Below are 18,542 nucleotides of genomic sequence, written 5' to 3' on the forward strand. Positions count from 1 at the left end.
TTACCATCCTTCGATTCGTGCTGCTGCTGCTTCAGGCAGCCTTTCCTGTGGAGCCCAGCCTTGTGAATGAGCGGGGTTTAGCAGCGCTTTGACTCCGCTGCGTTTTTGTTGCGTTTTCTGAATGGTGAGGGCTCCCACATCATCTGAGCTATGACAGCAAAAGAGGCTTCTAGGGAACTTGCTACTCCCGAGTCCGAGATTTACATCAGGACTTTCAAAGAACAAATGCATTTAGAGCTCGAGCCCCCCAAGCTGCCCGGGAACAGACCCACGTCTCCAAAGATTTCTCCTCGCAGCTCTCCCAGGAACTCTCCCTGCTTTTTCAGAAAGTTGCTGGTGAATAAAAGCATCCGCCAGCGTCGTCGCTTCACGGTGGCACATACATGGTAAGCTCTGGGTACCAGTGCGGGTTTAAAACCAGTGTGTGTAGCTGTGCTTTGAACAGGGGAAAACGAGCTGAGATTTATTCACGAGTGTTAAATGAATCGAGCAGGAGGCAGCCAAAGGATGTTTAATGCAGTGCCTCGACAATTGTCATTCAGTGTCTGTTGTCCAGGATAAATCCAGCCCATTATTCGTGTGTGCCGGGTTAATCTGTAGGAACAAAGGCAGCAGCCGGTAACTTTCCCAGCCGTTGTGTTGCTGTGGGTTGAATACACGAATTCATTTCAGAACCTTCAAAATGTGTTTTCTTTGCCCTCTCAGCTCGGTCTCACAGCACACCACAGACCGGGTGGTTCAGACAGGGCACTCTTGGAGATAAACGCTGCAAAGGGCTTTAACTTCACTCTGAGGGGCTTTTAAACAGTTTTTCCTGGCTACAAATATCCCTCCTTTCAGCCATTTTTTGCAAGGAAACTCTGTCTGAGAGTCTTCTTTTCCCTCCCTACAAATTACTAACCCCAAATAGTCAATTTGTGTGCTATTACAGTCGATTGGAGCTGCCTCTGACTCAGTTATCTGGTTAATCCATGCCATAAACAGGAATCAAAATATATAATTCAGGAAAATCTCTGAGAATCTCGCTTTCTAAATTTAGTCTGTATGTGTCTTGCAGGATCCACCTTTTAAATTCCAGGAGTCTCCATTAATATTCACTAGTTGTCTGTGGGAATTAAACCAGAAAACTTTGAGGAATGTGAATTTTTTAAACTCTGCTCACACAGTGCCATGTCCATTACTTTCCCATTCCATAGATTGAATCAGAGGAGAGGGGATGAAACTTTCCATATGGGCTGGCTGTTTCGGGGTATCTGAAACACCCATCCTTGTCTGCTACTTTTTAACACAGAACATTGTGTTAAAATGGTTTATGTGAGTTATGCTAAAAAATAAAGCTGTATTTACTTTTGAAGTGAATTACTAATATCTGAGAGTGAATTTGTAGCTCTTACAGTTGTTTTGTCTCGTTAAACGGTAAGAAAAATAAGAGAGAAAACCACAAACTTGGATACCAGGGAATTGTACTGGGTAGAACTGAGATAACTGATGTTTTAATTTTGCTTTAAACACAGTTTGAAATGCATTTAGGGTATAGCAATTCAATTCAAATTAGAATTATAGAATCATGCAGACTTTCTGCTTCTTTTTGTTGTTGTTGTTTTTAATCCAAGCAGAAGTAAAAACCTCAAACTGGTTACAAGCTGTAAAGGCTTCAGTATGTTCTTCAGCATTTTAATTGGTTGTAGTCACTCATGTTTAGGTTTATACACATTAATTCCCTGGAACATCTGTCATATCTGCCAGCGTTGAAATGACAGGATGCTGCTTGTCTTACCCCCACTAGTCTGTTTGGAGAAATGGATGCTGTGGAAAGATGGTCCTGCTGGGAATTAGGCGAGTAGAATGTGGCCAGACTTGGCACAGGGTATCTGGATTGTTTGGAGAAAAACCATAAAAATATGTATTTATAGAAGTAACTAATAATCTCTTCTTGAATCAACTCAAAAAAGAGGTGGGACCCCTCTGGGTTCATTTTTAATGGCAAGAGAGAAGGTTCTCAACTCAATTTTTAAAAGTTTTTAGTATCAGGTGATTTTGAACTGCACATCCGTGTTTTAACCTGAGATAAGAAGGAAACTATTGTAGCAACAAAGAAAATCTCCCTTTAGAAAGAAAGGTTTCAAGGCTGTTTGTGTGTGAGCATATGCTTAACATGTCAAACCATACAACAAAACCAGACATCTTTTCGTGTTGTACACATGCTAAAACACAATTCGAATTATTAGAGTGTGATACAACATTGCAGTAGAATGTCTGGAGGGCTGTGTCTGTGTGTTGCAGGCAGTTATTTCAGCTGCGTACCTGAATTTCCTTCTCAGTTGTGAATTGGTTGTGCAGTGCATGGAAACACCCTCACCTGTGCTAAGCAAAATGCCACTTACATAAGGTGCTCTTCTGTGGGGAACTGGGAAGTAGTAGCTGGGTAGAAAATTACCTCAGGAGTAAATGTCCAAGAAATACCAACTACACAGTAATAGTAGCAAGGAAATGAATTCATGCTGTTGGATTTCATAGAATCTATAACTTTCAGAGCCTCATAAACAGGAAACTTCCTCAGTTTGGGGTTTGGGGTTAGTGGTGTGGTAAATCAGCATTTTTCACCACCTCTATCATCATTGTTGTCTTTACTTGGTGGTTCTTCTATGCCCCTTATTTTCAAGTTTCTGTCTTCCCTTACTCTCCTTTCCTTTTTCACTAATTGCCTTTCCCAGGCATTTTCCTTCTTTTGTGGCTGAATGCATTGCAACTTCTTTCTCCTGATTATGCTGATGAAATCCGTGTCGTCACCCGTCTGCTCTGATATCCAGTCAGCAGACCTTACCCAGAAAGAAAAGGGAAAACAAATTTTCAGACTTTTTTTTTTTTTTTTAAAGGCCATGACTCAAATGCTTCTGTGCTGCAATTTGTTCTTTTCCTCAGGGTTGAGTTCTCACTGGACATGGCCAACATGTCATCACAGTTCCCTCCAAACATCTGTCAGTCTGATCCCTGCCTGCTCCAAACCCCTTAAACAGTTTCCCACGGCTGCTGTCGCTCTGTCCAGTCTTCAAAATGCCTCATTCATATCAAATAACAGCACAAAACCTCAATAGCCTCCAGGCTTTTTCCTCCACCAGAATCCACAAGTCTCATTCCTCTCTTGCATCTGTCATTTTTGCCTCGGAGATTCTGGAAGCCCATATGCTGCTGCTTCCTTTCTTAAAGTTCCCCTGGTATCATGTGTGTTTTGGGGGGTTTTGTGAGGAACAGAGCAGGCAGAAGATGACATGATTTGGTATCCCTTCAGAGGCATCTGAGTTTTGGACATGCAGTGCTCCCTTGGGTGCAAAGTTTCCTTTGGAGTCACTGGAGAGAGGAAGACATTTCCTGAAGATAGTCCTCAGCACTTTGTCCTGTCAGCCAGAAAACAGCACATTCCCTCTCCATGGTCCACAGTCTGTTCTCCCTCACCCTATCCTTACCTTGAGGACTGCCAAAGCAATAGCTTTAAAGATAGCTTTTATTTTCCACAGGTCTGCCATCTTATTTTTATCAAATAATAACTCCTAATATCATCAGGTTTACACCCATAGCAAGGACCTTCTCAGCAAGATCCCAAATGTTTTATCAATGAAAGTCAATATTTTATAAATTAACTCTGCTGCTTATAACACAGTTTTCTTTGCCTTGCAATATTGATCCTCAAGATTATAAATATTTCTTCAAGGCCAGGTTGGACAGGGCTTGGAGCAGCCTGGTCTAGTGGAAGGTGTCCCTGCTTATGGCATGGGATGAGCTTTAAGGTCCTTTCCAACCCATACCGTGTGATTCTATGAATATTTATACCATTTACATCACTTATTCAATTTCTTAATATACAGGCAGTCACTGGCTATGCTGTGTGAGGAGCATGAGCTTTTTAATGAAGGGATTTCCAGAGTAGGAGGTTCATTGTCTTTTCTTAATTAAGATTTTCATGGGGTTTTTTTCCAATTTAATTCACATATAGCTTTCATCATTTTAGTGATTACCTGTTACCTCGTTTATGAAGAAAATACAGGGCAGAACAGAAATGAAATACTAGGAAATTTTGCTCTGGATTTTCTCTTGGTTATCCTTCAGCTGAAATACATTCGTGCATTTGCTTTTTGATATATAATGTAAAATGCAAATCATATGCTAGCCTTAATTTTTTTGAAAACATGATCTGTTTTCATTACACAACAATCTTCCGTGGTGGGATTGAGTAAGTTAAATAATATGGCACAATCCAGTCACGGGGGGAGCATTTGAGTTGTTTCCAAGCCTGGTGAATAACAACTGATCTGCTTAATTACTTGAAGCTGTAAAATGTACTATAGGCAGAGGAAAATTATCAAAAGATGTCAGGTTTGATTTTGCTTTCTGATCGTGGAACCAAATAAGAAAGACTTAAGTGGCAGCCCCCATTTGGAGTGGTGCTTCAGAAAGCTCAATTTTTGGAAACTATGTGCTTGAAATCGCTGAGGAGAACAGTAATTTATAAGAGCCATAAATTTCTCCAGTGGTTTGATCATGGTGGAGGAACTCAGAAGGTAGAGTGGAGCTCCTAGTCCCATGTCCTGTTGGAGTCCCTCTCAGCACCAACTGTGTGTCCAGCTGTGCTGAGGTGGCTCCTGCCCTGTACTGGCACCCCATGAACCAGAATCCCAGATCTGAGCTCTCCTGGCCACCTTCACCCAGTATTTGGACTGGGGGAAATGACTTCTGCTTGTGAGATAAAACAAGTATGTGTCACAACAGCCTGCCCCCTGAATGTGCTGTATGGTGATGACTCCAGGATCTCGGAGGTCTTTTCCAAACTAAATGATTCTGTGATTTTTTTATGATGTGCTTTTGGACCTGGTTCCACTTTGCTCTGTGTACAGCAGGATGCTTTTCCATAGTTCCACTCTTGAAAACACCCTTGTCTTTCCTTTGATGACCTGATCTGTTTGTGCTTCTCACCGGTTGTTGATGTGATTTCCAGCTGCTTGTTCTGTTTTTGAGAAATAGGATGATTCTCCTACTTTCTGCAGCTTCTCTTTCGACCTGGGACTGGTATTGGACACACTGTGTTGCTCAGTTATCTCCTGAAAGTCCTAGGCGAAACAAACTGAAGTGAGGACGGAAAAGGATGGGGAAAAACCAGAAGGTTCCTCTCTTTTTCTCTGCTGAGTATGTTCTCCCATCTGTCTCCATCTCCCAAGGAGAATTCCTGAGCATTTGCAGCGAGTGGCAGGAAGGATTGCAAAGGATGTGAAGGTGAGGAGGAAATAGAAATAGGCCCATACACAACAAACACAGAACCAGCTGTGTCATCCCTACATCTGTTCTGTCCATATATCCCCTCCAAACCCCGTCTACAACTGTGGAAAACAGAAAGGAGCAACTTCTTTCATCCCCCGGCCACATATGTGGAAAAAGATGGTGTTAAAATACTCACCAGCTGTTAAAGGTTCAAGTGAAGTACAACAGATCATTATATTAATGGTAATTTGATTTTGATAGATTCAGCCATTTTTCTGACAGGGGGAGGAAGAATCTGATTGATTCTGTGATTCTGTGAAAGACAGTGGATACCTTCTCAGAGAAAGAAGCTATTTCTGGAGTTTTTAATACCTTTAAATAAGTTTTTAATGGCACAGTGTGCCAGTCTATGAGGAACAGAGAGTCCCAGAGGTTTCACGACTTGCTGAGGTGGCTGAGACCTTCCTAAAGAATCCATGACCTCCAACCCTCATACCCAGACTTAACTATTAAGTTAAATTTTCTGTGCCAAAATGGTTTCTCAAAGAAGCTCTCCTGTTGAATTTAGCTTTTGAGAGCTCTGTTGATGTGTGAAGCTTGCCATTGTGATAGCATCTACAAATTCGGGCTGTGTGTTTCCAGGAGGTACAGTTGGCTTCTTACGGGCTCGAGTTGGTTGCCAGGACAGACTGTGGCAGACACATTTGTGGTTTATCCTAATTTATGCAGTGTAGCTTGGCTTCACTGCAGATCTATACATTCTCTGTTCCATTCCTGCTATTTTTTTTATCTTTTTCAGCTTTTTTGTTTCTGAATAGCCAGTGTTTTACTTCTATTGCCTGGTGTTACCTTATGAGAACATCACATGGGTTCCACAGGGATCATAGGATTGTAAAATCATAGAATCATAGAGTGGCTTGGGTTGGAAGGGACCTTAAAGCTCATCTGCCATGGACAGGGACACCTTCCACTAGACCAGGTTGCTCCAAGCCCTGTCCATCCTGGCCTTGGACACTTCCAGGGATGGGGCAGCCACAGCTTCTCTGGGCAACCTGTGCCAGAGCCTCTCCACCCTCACAGCCAAGAATCATTCAGACTGGAAAAGACCTCTAAGATAATCGAGTCCCATCATTTATCCAGCACCACTGGTGTGTGTTTGTCTCTTGGAACAAGTTTGAGGGTGGTTTGACACGTTGGGTTTGTGTAGGATCTTCCATGATGATCATGGTATGGACATTCTGCAATAACCACAAACTAGTTGAGGTTACAACATGATGTGCAAGTGCCACAGAACATGCTCTACTCATTCTGTGATGGGTGGATTTGGAGAAGTAGGAAGGAGAGAGCAGATTTGGGAAGCTAAAACAGGAAAATTACATTTCCTCCCAGTTTCCTACAGGACTGCCTGACCGGGTCTGAGAGACAAGGTGTAAATAAACCTGAACTCTGCCCATGGGAGGCTGTGACTTTTACCAAGTTTATGAATCAATAGGCAGTGCTGTTGACACGTGTGAGTTCCTGTCTCAGCACTATGTGAGGCTATAACTGCTGATAAATCATAGACATGTCTGTAATGCACTGAAACAGTGACACACAAACACAATGCTAGACTGATGCAACAGCAGCTGATTATTTGATCAGGTAAAATATTGCCATAACAGCCCATGGAAAGGGTTATTACTATAAACTAAGTTTTATTTTCCAAGACATACATGCATTGATTCAGTCTTTTCTTTTGAATAGACCTGGGAAACATGGGAAGTAAAGTAAATATTCAGTTTTTAAGTTTCTCACATTGTTTTGTTCTCTCAGGGCAACGAATAGATGTGGCTGAGGGGCAGAGTAGAGATTAAGTAATATAAAAATAAGACTTTGGAGAAATAACAATATATTAGATTATTTCTTTTCTTCTTACAGTAAAAAACCCCACTTTTTTGTGTGTGTATTTGACTAAATGCTTCAGTGATTTCCTAGTATCTCCTGATAAACTCCTTGTGGTGTGATACTTTATGGCATCCTCACATTGTCCATGTCTCCAGGATGGTGCACTCAAATTGGAATCAGGTTTGATCAGATTACTTTGAGTTTTGGCTATTTCCAACACAACTAATTGATGTATAACTGTGCAAAGACTTTCTGCTTTTTTTCACAACCAGCAAGTTGCATTTTCTCGTAGTAGAGCAATTTATTGCAGCTTTTTCCACAGCAGATTTAAATGCTATGAGGGCTAAACATCTGCACGACACTTAATGGAATTAAATAGGAACTATCTTCTCAATTTGCCCTGAATCAGTGTGTACTCACATGGAGAAAGAGATTTTGTTGCACTTCCAGTAGCTCCATGTGCCCACCTATGCTGGGATGATGCTTTTCATTGCATGGTTGTGTACAGTCTGTGATGCAGATCTCAAAAAGGAATCTTGTTCTGAATAAAAATGTCCTGCAAGTAGTTTCTTCCATCTGCATATAATACTGAATAATTTTCCTCTCATTCCATATTTGTCTTGGTACAGTAACTCCTTGGGTTCCCGCTGTACTGATTTCTGAGACAGGTTGTGGAAAAGGGAGCACATTGTACCCTCTGAAGGCTGAGACAAGAGGGACATTCATCTCATTTTATCAGTTAAAAAAAAAAAAACAGAAATCAATTGATTTTCCTCCAGGCTCAGGCAGAGCTTTACAGATACAGATTAACAAGTGCAACAAAAATGTTTAAGAAATTACCTCCTTTTATTATTTTAGCTTGTAGTTCTAACCACAGAATCATAGAATTGTTAAGGCTGGAAAAGCCTTTAAGGGTCCAGTGCAGCCATCATCCAACATCACCATTAAACTATGTCCTCAAGTGCCACATCCACAAGTTTTTTGAACACTTCCAGGGATGGGGACTCCACCCCTGTCCTGGGCAGCTGTGCCAGGGCTGACAACCCTTTCCATGAAGCAGTTTTCCTGATATCCAACCTGACCCTCCCCTTGCACAACTTGAGGCTGTTTCCTCCTGTCCTCTGCCTTGTGCCCTGGGAGCAGAGCCTGACTCCCAACTGCCTCCACCCTCCAGGGAGTTGTGGAGAGCAACAAGGTCCCCCCTGAGCCTCCTTTTCTCCATGGTATCACAGTATTTTTTGTGTGTTCTTAAAATGTGCAGAATATAGTTTGTAAATGAGCAGTTCCTTGCTCCCTTTTCAATATATAAAGAACCATATGAAGCCCTACTTGAAAATTAGAAACATTTTGTGCTGCTACATGGTTTCCAAAAGCTTTAATGCCCCCTGCTGACACTGTGCATATGCAGGTAGGAATTGCAGAATGATGGACAACTTCATTAGGTGAGAGGGAAAGTTTTCTTTCATAACAATAATGCAAAATTAGCTTTTCCATTTTATTAGTTTCATTATTACTGAGCTAATTGGAGAACCTGTACTGAGCCTGGTGCTTTGTGGAGCTCATTCCACAGAAATGAGATCTGAGGGAACTCAGCAACATTCAGAAGACATCCCGTGCTTTTAGGTTCAAGGGTGTTTTCAGATCTCAGTTCCTTAAAACAGTATAGTAAGTAGAATTATGTGTTACTTTTCAAATCATGGCTAGGCTTCGCGAACGAAGATTTAGGAAGGCTCTATCCACGTATTACTTTTAGGGTTACAGTTAATGGACCGAGGCCCAGGAACATGGACATCACTCCCAGCCACAGGGTGGGATTCTGGGATTTGTCTTGGGCAGGGCCAGGAGTTGGACTGGATCATTGTGGGTTCTGTCCACCTCAGGATATTCTATGATTCCATCTTGCTTAAATAAACAATCCTCTTACTTAGCTATGGATTATTTTATTTTGGACTTTTTCTAAGGGGGATGGGGAAAGAATGAGAAAGTATCAAATATGTGGAAACTCAAGAAGAGGTTGGCAAGGAACATAAAGCCAAGGCAAAGAAAGGGAGAAGAAGAGATGGACAGGGTGAGCTGAGCAGCACATGAATCGTGCAGGAAACAGTTCCTGGATGACCCAGCATGGATTCTGATTGATACAATCATTGTTTGTCACTCGTGTGTCAGGCTGTCCTTGGGCTGTTACAACTCCAAGGGTCAGCAGCTGGAATTAAACCTCTTGGAAGAGGCAAGTCTTTGAAGACCTCAGGCAGAGTTCCTTCTCAGCCTTCCAGTTCTGACCATCACCTCTGAAACTCCCTTTGGATCAGGCTTTGGGGGAGATTTGGTCTGTTCCTCTGAGGTTAGTAACCCACACACTCAGTGCCTCCAGAGTCTGCTCTGCAGTTAGACTCCTGTGCCAGCTTTCAAATCTTCATAAAACCATCCCTAAGAGATTTGAATGTGTTTTTCCCAGACTTACAAATATCTCTGCAGACTACCACTGTTCAATGCATTTACCTGGTGGAGGAAGTCAAATCAGGTAAATCCAGGTCGTGATGCTGCTCATACATCGTAAAACTTCTGGGAAAATAACCAAACTAACAGCATGAGACACCTCTGTTCCTAGTCCTTGCTTAGCTTCTAAAACTGGCATTTTATCCTGGAAATTGCTTGGTGGATATTGGAGTAAGTGGACAGCACTCTGTATTTGAGTGGTTCCGTATTTTTAGTGGTTGACTTAAGGAGAAAAGTTTTCAAAGTGGTAATTACAGGCATCTCTTAACTGTGATTACTATAAATTAATGATGGCAAGCCACAGCCACTCTAAACTTTTGAGATCTGAGTATGACTGTTTTCCAAAAGCTTTCTCTTTCTCCTTAGGGAATGTGTCCTTTTAAATTAGCCAAAGTCTGTATTACCCCTTAACAAACTATTCTGTTGAGCTGCTGGAGGTCAGGGGTGGGACATGAGAACAAATGTGGTGTCCCTCAGTGTTTATGGATTTGGCTGCTTCCAGCTGGTGTTGGAATTGCTGATTTGCTTTTCCAGTTTGCTGATAGATTAGACCAGTGTATCCATTCAGTAAACACCCTCATAAAGAGGTCACCATGTATTCATAAATTCTGGCCAGGCAGCCCTTTTTGTTTGATGCCATTTGGTATCAATTTCAGCTGCAGCTCTTTCAGTTCCAGAGGAAACTGATGGAAGCTGCAAATGCATTTCTGAGTCTTAGCCAGAGACATCATTTATTTATTTGGTTTTGCTCTCAAAGGCAGATGGTAACATACGACAAACAATGTCCTTACCACAAAAAAACCCACTTCCCAACCCCTTCCCAAAAAAATCAGACAACTCCATTGTCACGTAACTGATGTTTGTAAGACAAATATTCTTAAATGTTCAGACGAATGTATGAGGAACAATCCTACTGTCATCATGTTGGTGCTGAAGTGCAGGTGATTACATTGGTGTAATGGCAAAGAAGTAAAAAGAGAGAGAAGATGGACCTGGATGGAGAAGGTGACACTGGAAGATGCACATGGAAAGAGACGCTGGTGTGATGAGAAGCCCACAGTTTGTACAAACATGATCTGAAATGAGCTTCTCGGAGTACAGTATCTTGGCAATCTCTATAAGTCTCAATCCATACTGAGCTGCTGCCTTTTCTTCTACCTTCTGAAGTGTGAATCTTTACCATCCCCGTAGACATAAGGTTGTCTTCTCCCACTCTGCCCACAACTAAAACATCTTCCTGAATCACCATGACCCGAGGCTTTGCTCTGTTTCCAAGAAGAGACTGACGAAAATCTGCACTTCTGTGCTTGAAACCTGCCTCCAGAAGGAAGGAGAAAAATCTTTAAATGTCAGGCTTTGCTATTTTTGCAGCCTATCCCAGAAAGCAGCTCCTGCCTTGCCGTCTGCATCCATGGTTGCAATACACGGCGTGCTTGGCACGGCCAATTATTGCTGTTTGTCTTGTACTTGTCAGTTGTTATTTTACAATGAAAAAAACTCCTGTAGCAAGTTGTAAATGCTTCCAGTTGGTCAGCCTGTCGTGAACTGAATGTGAATCTTCTTCGACCGTGTTTGGAAAGCATTGAGGGTTTTGAGAATAGTCTTCGTACTTTGGGTTGGGATTTCATGTGTTCAAATTGTGTGAGTCATGGAATAGTTTGGGTTGGAAGGGATCTTAAAACTCATCTTGTTCCAACCCCTGTGCCATGGGCAGGGACACCTTCCACTGCACCAGGTTGCCCAGTGCAACCTGGCCTTGAACACTTCCAGGGCTGGGGAGTCCACACCCTGTAGGACTCTGCTTCACGATGATGAGGCATCCACAGAAGACTAAGTAAAAAATGTCAGGACTCTGCTTTGTAGGATAGAAATGCCTTCTGATAGGTTGTTTATTGTGTTCAGAGCATATTTGTATTCTTGAGGATTCACAGAACATTCACCACTAACAACATTTGACAGTGAACTCCCTTTGCAGAGTACTCACTTGGAAGAGCCTCGAGGTGGACTTGGGAAAGTGGTTTGGTTTTAACGGTGGGTTAAAAGAATTTAGAATTCATTAAAAGGACTTAAATTGATGTTAATTCACAAAGTGAAATTGGAAAAATATTATGAATTAAGATCAGGGATCTTTTCTGTAATAATAGATGTGGGAAAATTTACAAATTTTCCCTGCAGCCTGAGATGACAATTGGATTTGTCAGAGTATTTCTGTCCATCCTGATCTGAATCACTCACTCACCATCACCTCTGTCACTGGGCATCATTCAGCCTCAAACATCATTGAACCTCAAATATGAGACCTGGCTTTTTACTCAGTCTTGCTGTTAGTTGACTTGTTCTCACTTGTTATTTAAATATCAAGAGCAATAAAATGAGAAACCAGGATCTTGTGTCAGTGCTGAAGGGATGAGAGAAGAGCAGTTGGAACTAGGTAATCTTAGAGGTCTTTTCCAACCTTTATGATTCTGTGATTTTGAGAAGCAACAGAACATGGCAGGGCATAGTCAAACACAATATTGAGGGTTGTGTTATTAATGATGTAAATAACAAGTGTGGAAGTGAGCTCAAAAATGCAGGGTTGATGTTTTAAACACTCGTTTCGAGTTGTTTAGAGGATAATATAACACAAATATCCCCAGATCTTCAAGTGATGCAATTTATGCATCACATTGGCCAAAATTTGCAGAACCAACGACTAGACACTGGAAAATGGCGTCAAGAGGAGAACAACTGGCCCCTCAAACTGGGGACAACTGGAGAAGTCAACCCAGAGGTCCAAGTCCCAGACATTTAGTTCTTAAGGTTTTTTGATTTATTTAGTGATTCTCATCCAAACAAACAGTGTATTTTAATGTTACAAATCCAATTTCCAAGTGGTTAAGGATAAATTGCTCTCATAAGACAGTCTTGATTAATTTCTGATTTCTCTTGTTAATGTGTAATGAAGGTAAAGAGAAATAAATTAGAATTATTCCAAGACTTTAAGGCAAATATGTCCTGTGTAATAAACACCACAGGTTTATTCATTCAAATGTACTGGGGTGGAAAGTGATTTCTTGGTGAAAGAGCAATTGCTTGTTGTGAGTGAGTGGCACAATTATTGTCAAATCCCAGTTCCTTCCTTTGTGACCGGAATGGTCCTGGGGAGCAGTGATCCAAACTGGAAATGGCATTGCCTCAGGCAAATAATACCCTGTCTAATGTATTTGATTTTGCAAAGATAACAAGCTGGGTTACATCTTTGCTTTCGCTTCCATTAATGGTTCAAGGAAAGGGAGGACAAGAAAATGAAACAGATTATTAAAGCTGCCTTTTAGTGTGGTGTCACTTCAGGCAAAAGCGAACGGTGCCTTAAGAAATCTTTGGAAAAATGTAGTATTTATGCTATGTAGAGAAAAGTAGAATTTATAATGTATTTTTGTTCAGTTTACTGGGGGTTTGGTAGAGAATTTGCTTAAGTATCGAATGAATAATTTAGGGTCACTAATTTGTCGTATAGACTAAAAAACATTCCTGGCCGTAGACAAAGAGAATAAAAACACAGCCTTTAACTACACAGCAACCAAACTGAGAGGTCAGTGTGGAGGGAGGGATGTTGGGACAAGCCTGTGAACCTTTGAAGGGCACCAGCTCTTGGCTGGAAAAGGGAACGATTTAATTCTGATCGATTTTTTTAATAGTCAATATTAAAATCTCTCACCAGAAGCAGTAATTATAATTGAATAATATTATTAAAACACTAAGTTGTATAAGCAGAACAGTTCTGATACGAGCACACAGGGGAACTTCAAGACCTTTATGTCTAGACTCTATGAAATGGTTTTGTTGAAGCAAATATCTGATGCATTTTTGATGCTGTACTTCTGCCAGGCGTGATTTGGAACTGGAAAACAAAGGGGAGGATGTTTCCCTGGTGAGCTTGCAGTCTTAATTAACAAGACTTAACAAATACAATTACCACAGATAAAGGTTAAAAAGAGATAGGAGAGATAAAAGCAAATCTCAAACAGGGACAAGAATTAAAGCAGATATATTAGTGTTCAAGAATCCTTTGCCTCCACTGAGAACAGCAGACACTAATACAGATGCTTTTCAGAGCTGCAAATGGCCTATTTTCCTCCTGGATCTCTTGATCTGCATTTTCAGAAATTTAAATGCTAGATTTCAAAGCCAAAGGAAGAATTTCAGAGACTTAAAGAACACTGTTTTATAACATATGTCACCTTTCCAAGTAGATGCCTTTTGAAGGCATTTGGGGTTTAGAGTAAAGCAGAAATCTCTGGAAACAGCAGTTTGTTGCAATCAGAAATAACCCTTTATTTTTCATTTCAGTGTGACCCTGGTGTAGGGCATTATCTGATGCTTCAATTCGACATAAAGGGCCTGGGTTGGGAATCTTGTAGCTTGTAACAATTGAGTAGATTTGCTCACTCCAAGGGAGAACTGCTCCCAAAAAATACAGTTAATTTTACCTGAGTCAGAAGAAATAGCAGGGTCGCTTGGAGCTTTAGAGCTGTCCCCTTTAGTCACCCTTTTCTTGCGGCAGATGTCTTCTTCAAGCAACTACTTTTTGCTTGATAAGTGCTGCTCCAGTAGTGGTTTTGGGGTAGAATTTTGTTTATTTGTTTATTTATAAGAGAGAGGTGTTGGGGTGTTTTTTGATGTTGATTTGGTATTTCACAGGGCTTTACTGAGTCTCTTTGGATCCAGGAACCAGGAAACTGTGATGGGGAAATTTTGTGATGTTGGAAAATCGATCTCTGCAGCTTCAAGCACTGAAGTTAAATTGATGTGATAACTGTGACTGGTTTTGTCACCAATAATTCCTGCCTTGAGCAGGATATTAAAGAGGACAAATGAATTAAAAGCAGACCCACTACTGACTACACATTTTTATTTGACTTCCTTAATGTTAAATTAATTGTTGACAGAGATTATTTAGGTAGATTGGGTTTGTGCTGTACTTTAAATTAAGCAGTTGCGGTTTTACTTTGCATGCAGGAAAGATCCTTCCAAATTTTGAAAAGGTCACCACTGTTAATCATTTCAGGAAGGCAAGAAAAGATGCTAATAATGACTCAACTGAAGGGAATAACCAGGATTAAAAGCTTCTTAGTGCTTAATAAGTATAAGTGTGATCTTGATTAATTCATGTTATCAACCCTGTGACAAAGGCTTCACTAAGCATGTGGTATAGCTGAAGAATATAGCTTTTTTGGGGAGAGTGTTATTTGGTTTTAGGGATTTTTGGCTTTCTCCTGCAATTAAAAAATTGGAGATTGATGATGGGTTAGATTTTGGATGCCTCAGATGTCAGAGGGGTTTGCTGTAGGAGGTATTTGTGGTTAAGTTAGGTTCTGCAGTGCTGCAGAGCTCCCAGTGACTCCACTGGAATAAAATGGGAAACTTCTGTGTATTGAGACGCTTCTCATTGTGCAGCTGGGTACCCCAAAATGGGATCAAACTTTACTTTTTACAAGGGTCTGGAGTGACAGGACAAGGGGGAATAGCCTGAGCTCAGGTTACCAGAAGGTTTAAAACTCTCGAATGGAGAAGAGAAGACTCCAGGGAGACCTTAGAGCCCCTTCCAGTGCCTAAAGGGGCTCCAAGAGAGCTGAGAGGGACTTTGGACAAGGGCCTGGAGGGACAGGACAAGGGGGAATGGTTTTCCACTGCCAGAGGGCAGGGATAGATGGGATATTGGGAAGAAATCCTTCCCTGGGAGGGTGATGAGGCACAGGTTGCCCAGAGAAGCTGTGGCTGCCTCATCCCTGGAAGTATCCAAGGCCAGGCTGGACAGAGCTTGGAGCAACCTGGGCTAGTGGAAGGTGTCCCTGCCCATGGCAGGGGGTGGAACAAGATGGGCATTAAGGTCCCTTCCAACCCAAACCAGTCTGGGATTCTATGATTCTGTGATTTATGCATTTTTAAGGGTTTCATCAGTATTATTTGTATGTCTTCTGTGCTGCTGGAAATGTCATTCACTTTGGTGAGGACAAGTCAGTGCAGACTAGAAGAAGGGCTGAGCACATATAGAATTATAGGTACCTGATAGGGAACCAGTCCTGTTTAAGAATCATTGCAAATGTATTTTTCAGGAGATAATTTCTGTATTGAAAAACTGTCACAGGTCTCGCAGGAACGAGATCCTGTTTTCATTTTAAGGCTGCTTTATTTGTCATCCTTTTTAGTCATCCTTTCAGCACCACAAAGTGATTTTGGAAAGAATCCACTGGCCTTCTCTACAGCTTGGTATTTATGTTAAATAGGATGTATAGATACAGTACAAACAAAGAACTGATAAACTAGGAAGGAACTCAGACTTAATTGTTCATCCACAACGTCTTCCTTCCCCTCACCCCCAAAGTCTGTGACTCCTAATTAATGAGGAGTTCTTTTAGTTGACAACACAGGAGCAGAATCAATATTGAAGGATTTACCATAATAATATGATTTATTGTATTTTTTAATACCTTGTGTTTAATTGTATTTTTATATACCAAATGATCAGAACTATTCATATTTAGTAAATATTGTGGTTCTTCTAATAACCTACACTTCTATTCTGCATTTCATCCCATTATTCTTCATAATACTTTTATCTTTTAACACTCTGGGTTTTTTCTTTTTGTATTAATACCTGAAAACAAATGTTGACAACCAGCACAACTATTTTAGCTAAAAGATGACTGTTTTCATATTTTAATCTTTCTTTATCCTAATCCTATGGGGCTTTTTAGGCTTGTTTTCTATTTTCTCTCAAACCTATCTGTTTTTTCACATACACACTCTCATTCCAGGTGTGAGCCCTGGGTTTGGTTTTCTCTGCCTGGAGTATCCCTGTTGTGCTAATTTTTCCTGATAAACAAGAGAATTTCTAATGCTTTCGACATATGATCTAAAGAATCCAATTTCATCTGAGTGTCCTGCTGTTCTTGCATCTCTCAGGCTAATGCATTTTTCTGTAGACAATTTGTTTAGCTGAGGATTTAATCAGCTGTAGCATCTATTTTTGACCCGCTTTTCCCAATCCCTGCCTCGTAGGGAGCGTATGAATCCACATTCCAGCTCAGGGGAAATATATTGACTTCACATTTCTAATCTAGCATTTAATTTTTAGAAGCCCAGGGCACATCTTCATGTCTTTCAATATTTTTAAGATACTGGCTTTAGCTTTGAAAGCATTTTTTCCTCATTGTACTGCAGTAATCCTTCACTGAACTGGTTGGGTTGAGCTGTTTTGATTGGTGTGACATGTGTGGGCCTCCTGCTGCTATACTTGGATTTACGTTTTATGCGGAAGATTAATCTCCAGGTCATCAAGTTTAAGTGTTCTGAGGACAGAGCAGAAGGAATTTTCTGTGCTGGATGTTACTGACTTACTGTTTGTAGGGCGTCCAGGTAGAGCCTCTCCTTGCTCTTCACTTGTTCTTTCAATTTACAATAGGCAAAGCCATGGTAGTGAATTCCCACCTGGACAAGGCTGTGCTTGTGTGTCCCTGGTGTCCCAGTGGGAAGTGGTGAGAGTGGTGTGCACTGACAATGGAAAGCAGCAGTATTGGAAGTGGAATTAGAGTGGATTGGAAGTGGCTCTTTTCTCCCGTGGACCTTCATCTCACAGCTTGAAAGGTGGTCGGTGAACACCATGGCCGGGTGTGAGGAGTGGACTTATCACTCAGGATTGTGTTGTGATATTTGGGGGGCTTGGATGATTTCAGGGCCTTGAAGTCTGGAAGCAAGACCATTAGTCACTCTGGATGCTTGGCGAGGAGCAGGTGTGGATGAGCTTGTGTCCAGAGGGCCATTGTGAGAGGAGGCAGGCGGATGGCACGTGGGCGAAGCCAGAAGTTATATATGAAAGAAGTCACCATCTTTAGTTTGGGAGCAGCTCTGCTTCTGCTTCTTTAGTCCAAGAGAGCCCCTTCTGGGCAGTGTGTGTGTCCTGTTTTCCAGAGGAGCCCCTCACTGTCCTGTCTGTCTGTCTGTCTCAGGAAGCAGCCTGGCATCAGTCACATGTGTGGCTCCTGGAGCACTGAGTTGGAAGGGACCCGCAAGGATCATGGAGTCCAACCCTCAGCCCTGCACAGGCCCATCCCCAAGAGTCACACCCCAGAGGATCATCCAAACACTCCTTGAGCTCTGGCAGCCTTGGTGCTGTGACCACTGCCCTGGGGAGCCTGTTCAATGTCCAAACACCCTCTGGGGGAAGAAACTTTTTCTGAGATTCAACCTAAACCTGCCCTGACACAACTTCAGGCCATTCCCTGGGGTCCTGTCCCTGGTCCCCACAGAGCAGAGATCAGTGCCTGCCCCTCCTCTTCCCCTCCCAAGGAAGTTGTAACTGCAATGAGGTCTCCCCTCAGTCTGCTCTCCTCCAGCTGAACAGGCTTTCAAACACCAGAAAGAGGATTTTCCTGTATCAGAACTGAATGTCTGGGCCCCTGGGTTATTACTTATGCAGAGGAATTCCTCCACCTCTGGTTTCCAAAAAGTCTACCTGGGACTGAAGCAATCTTCAGCCAACAAAACATCCCTGAAACTGGTAGATGTAGGATGGAATAATTGGTGTAGGCTCTGCACAACCTTCCTTTCTCTGCTGGAAGCTCTGAGCTGGCTGTGTGAGGCACCGGGAGAGACCTCAGGTACCCTCCTGCAGCATCATTTTCAGGCTTGGAGTAATGAACGTACAAATTCTCCTGTGGCTGGGGCGAGTCCCGGAATGCGAGAGGCTCCGGGATGTGCATCTGCGGGAGCTTGTGTTGTGACAACTCCCATATGTTCCCACCTACACAAGGAAATGTGATTTCTGCCTGATCAGCCTTAATCCTTCCTCGGCAATAATGGGAATGTTTCGGGAGGCGCGTCACTGCTGACCAACCTTCCCCAGCCTGCTCCCGCTTTCCAGATCCGTC

General features: G+C 42.0%; 1 protein-coding gene across 3 annotated transcripts in view; it reads left to right on the forward strand.

The window, feature by feature from the left end:
- PDE4B (phosphodiesterase 4B) overlaps positions 1-18,542 on the forward strand; it is a 172,135-nt gene that overhangs the window by 17,615 nt on the left and 135,978 nt on the right. For 2 of the 3 annotated variants that reach the window (XM_051798056.1, XM_051798080.1), the window contains exon 1: positions 136-386. The exons of the other annotated variant lie outside the window; for it this stretch is intronic. In XM_051798056.1, the coding sequence (XP_051654016.1) occupies positions 151-386 (236 nt within the window). In that variant the 5' untranslated portion in view covers positions 136-150. Of the gene's footprint in view, positions 1-135; positions 387-18,542 lie in introns of those variants that run through there. 3 annotated transcript variants of the gene reach the window in all.

Source organism: Manacus candei, unplaced genomic scaffold (assembly GCF_025592945.1).
Source record: "Manacus candei isolate 608988 ecotype Guabito, Panama unplaced genomic scaffold, ASM2559294v1 h1tg000005l, whole genome shotgun sequence".
Taxonomy (NCBI): Eukaryota; Metazoa; Chordata; class Aves; order Passeriformes; family Pipridae; genus Manacus; species Manacus candei.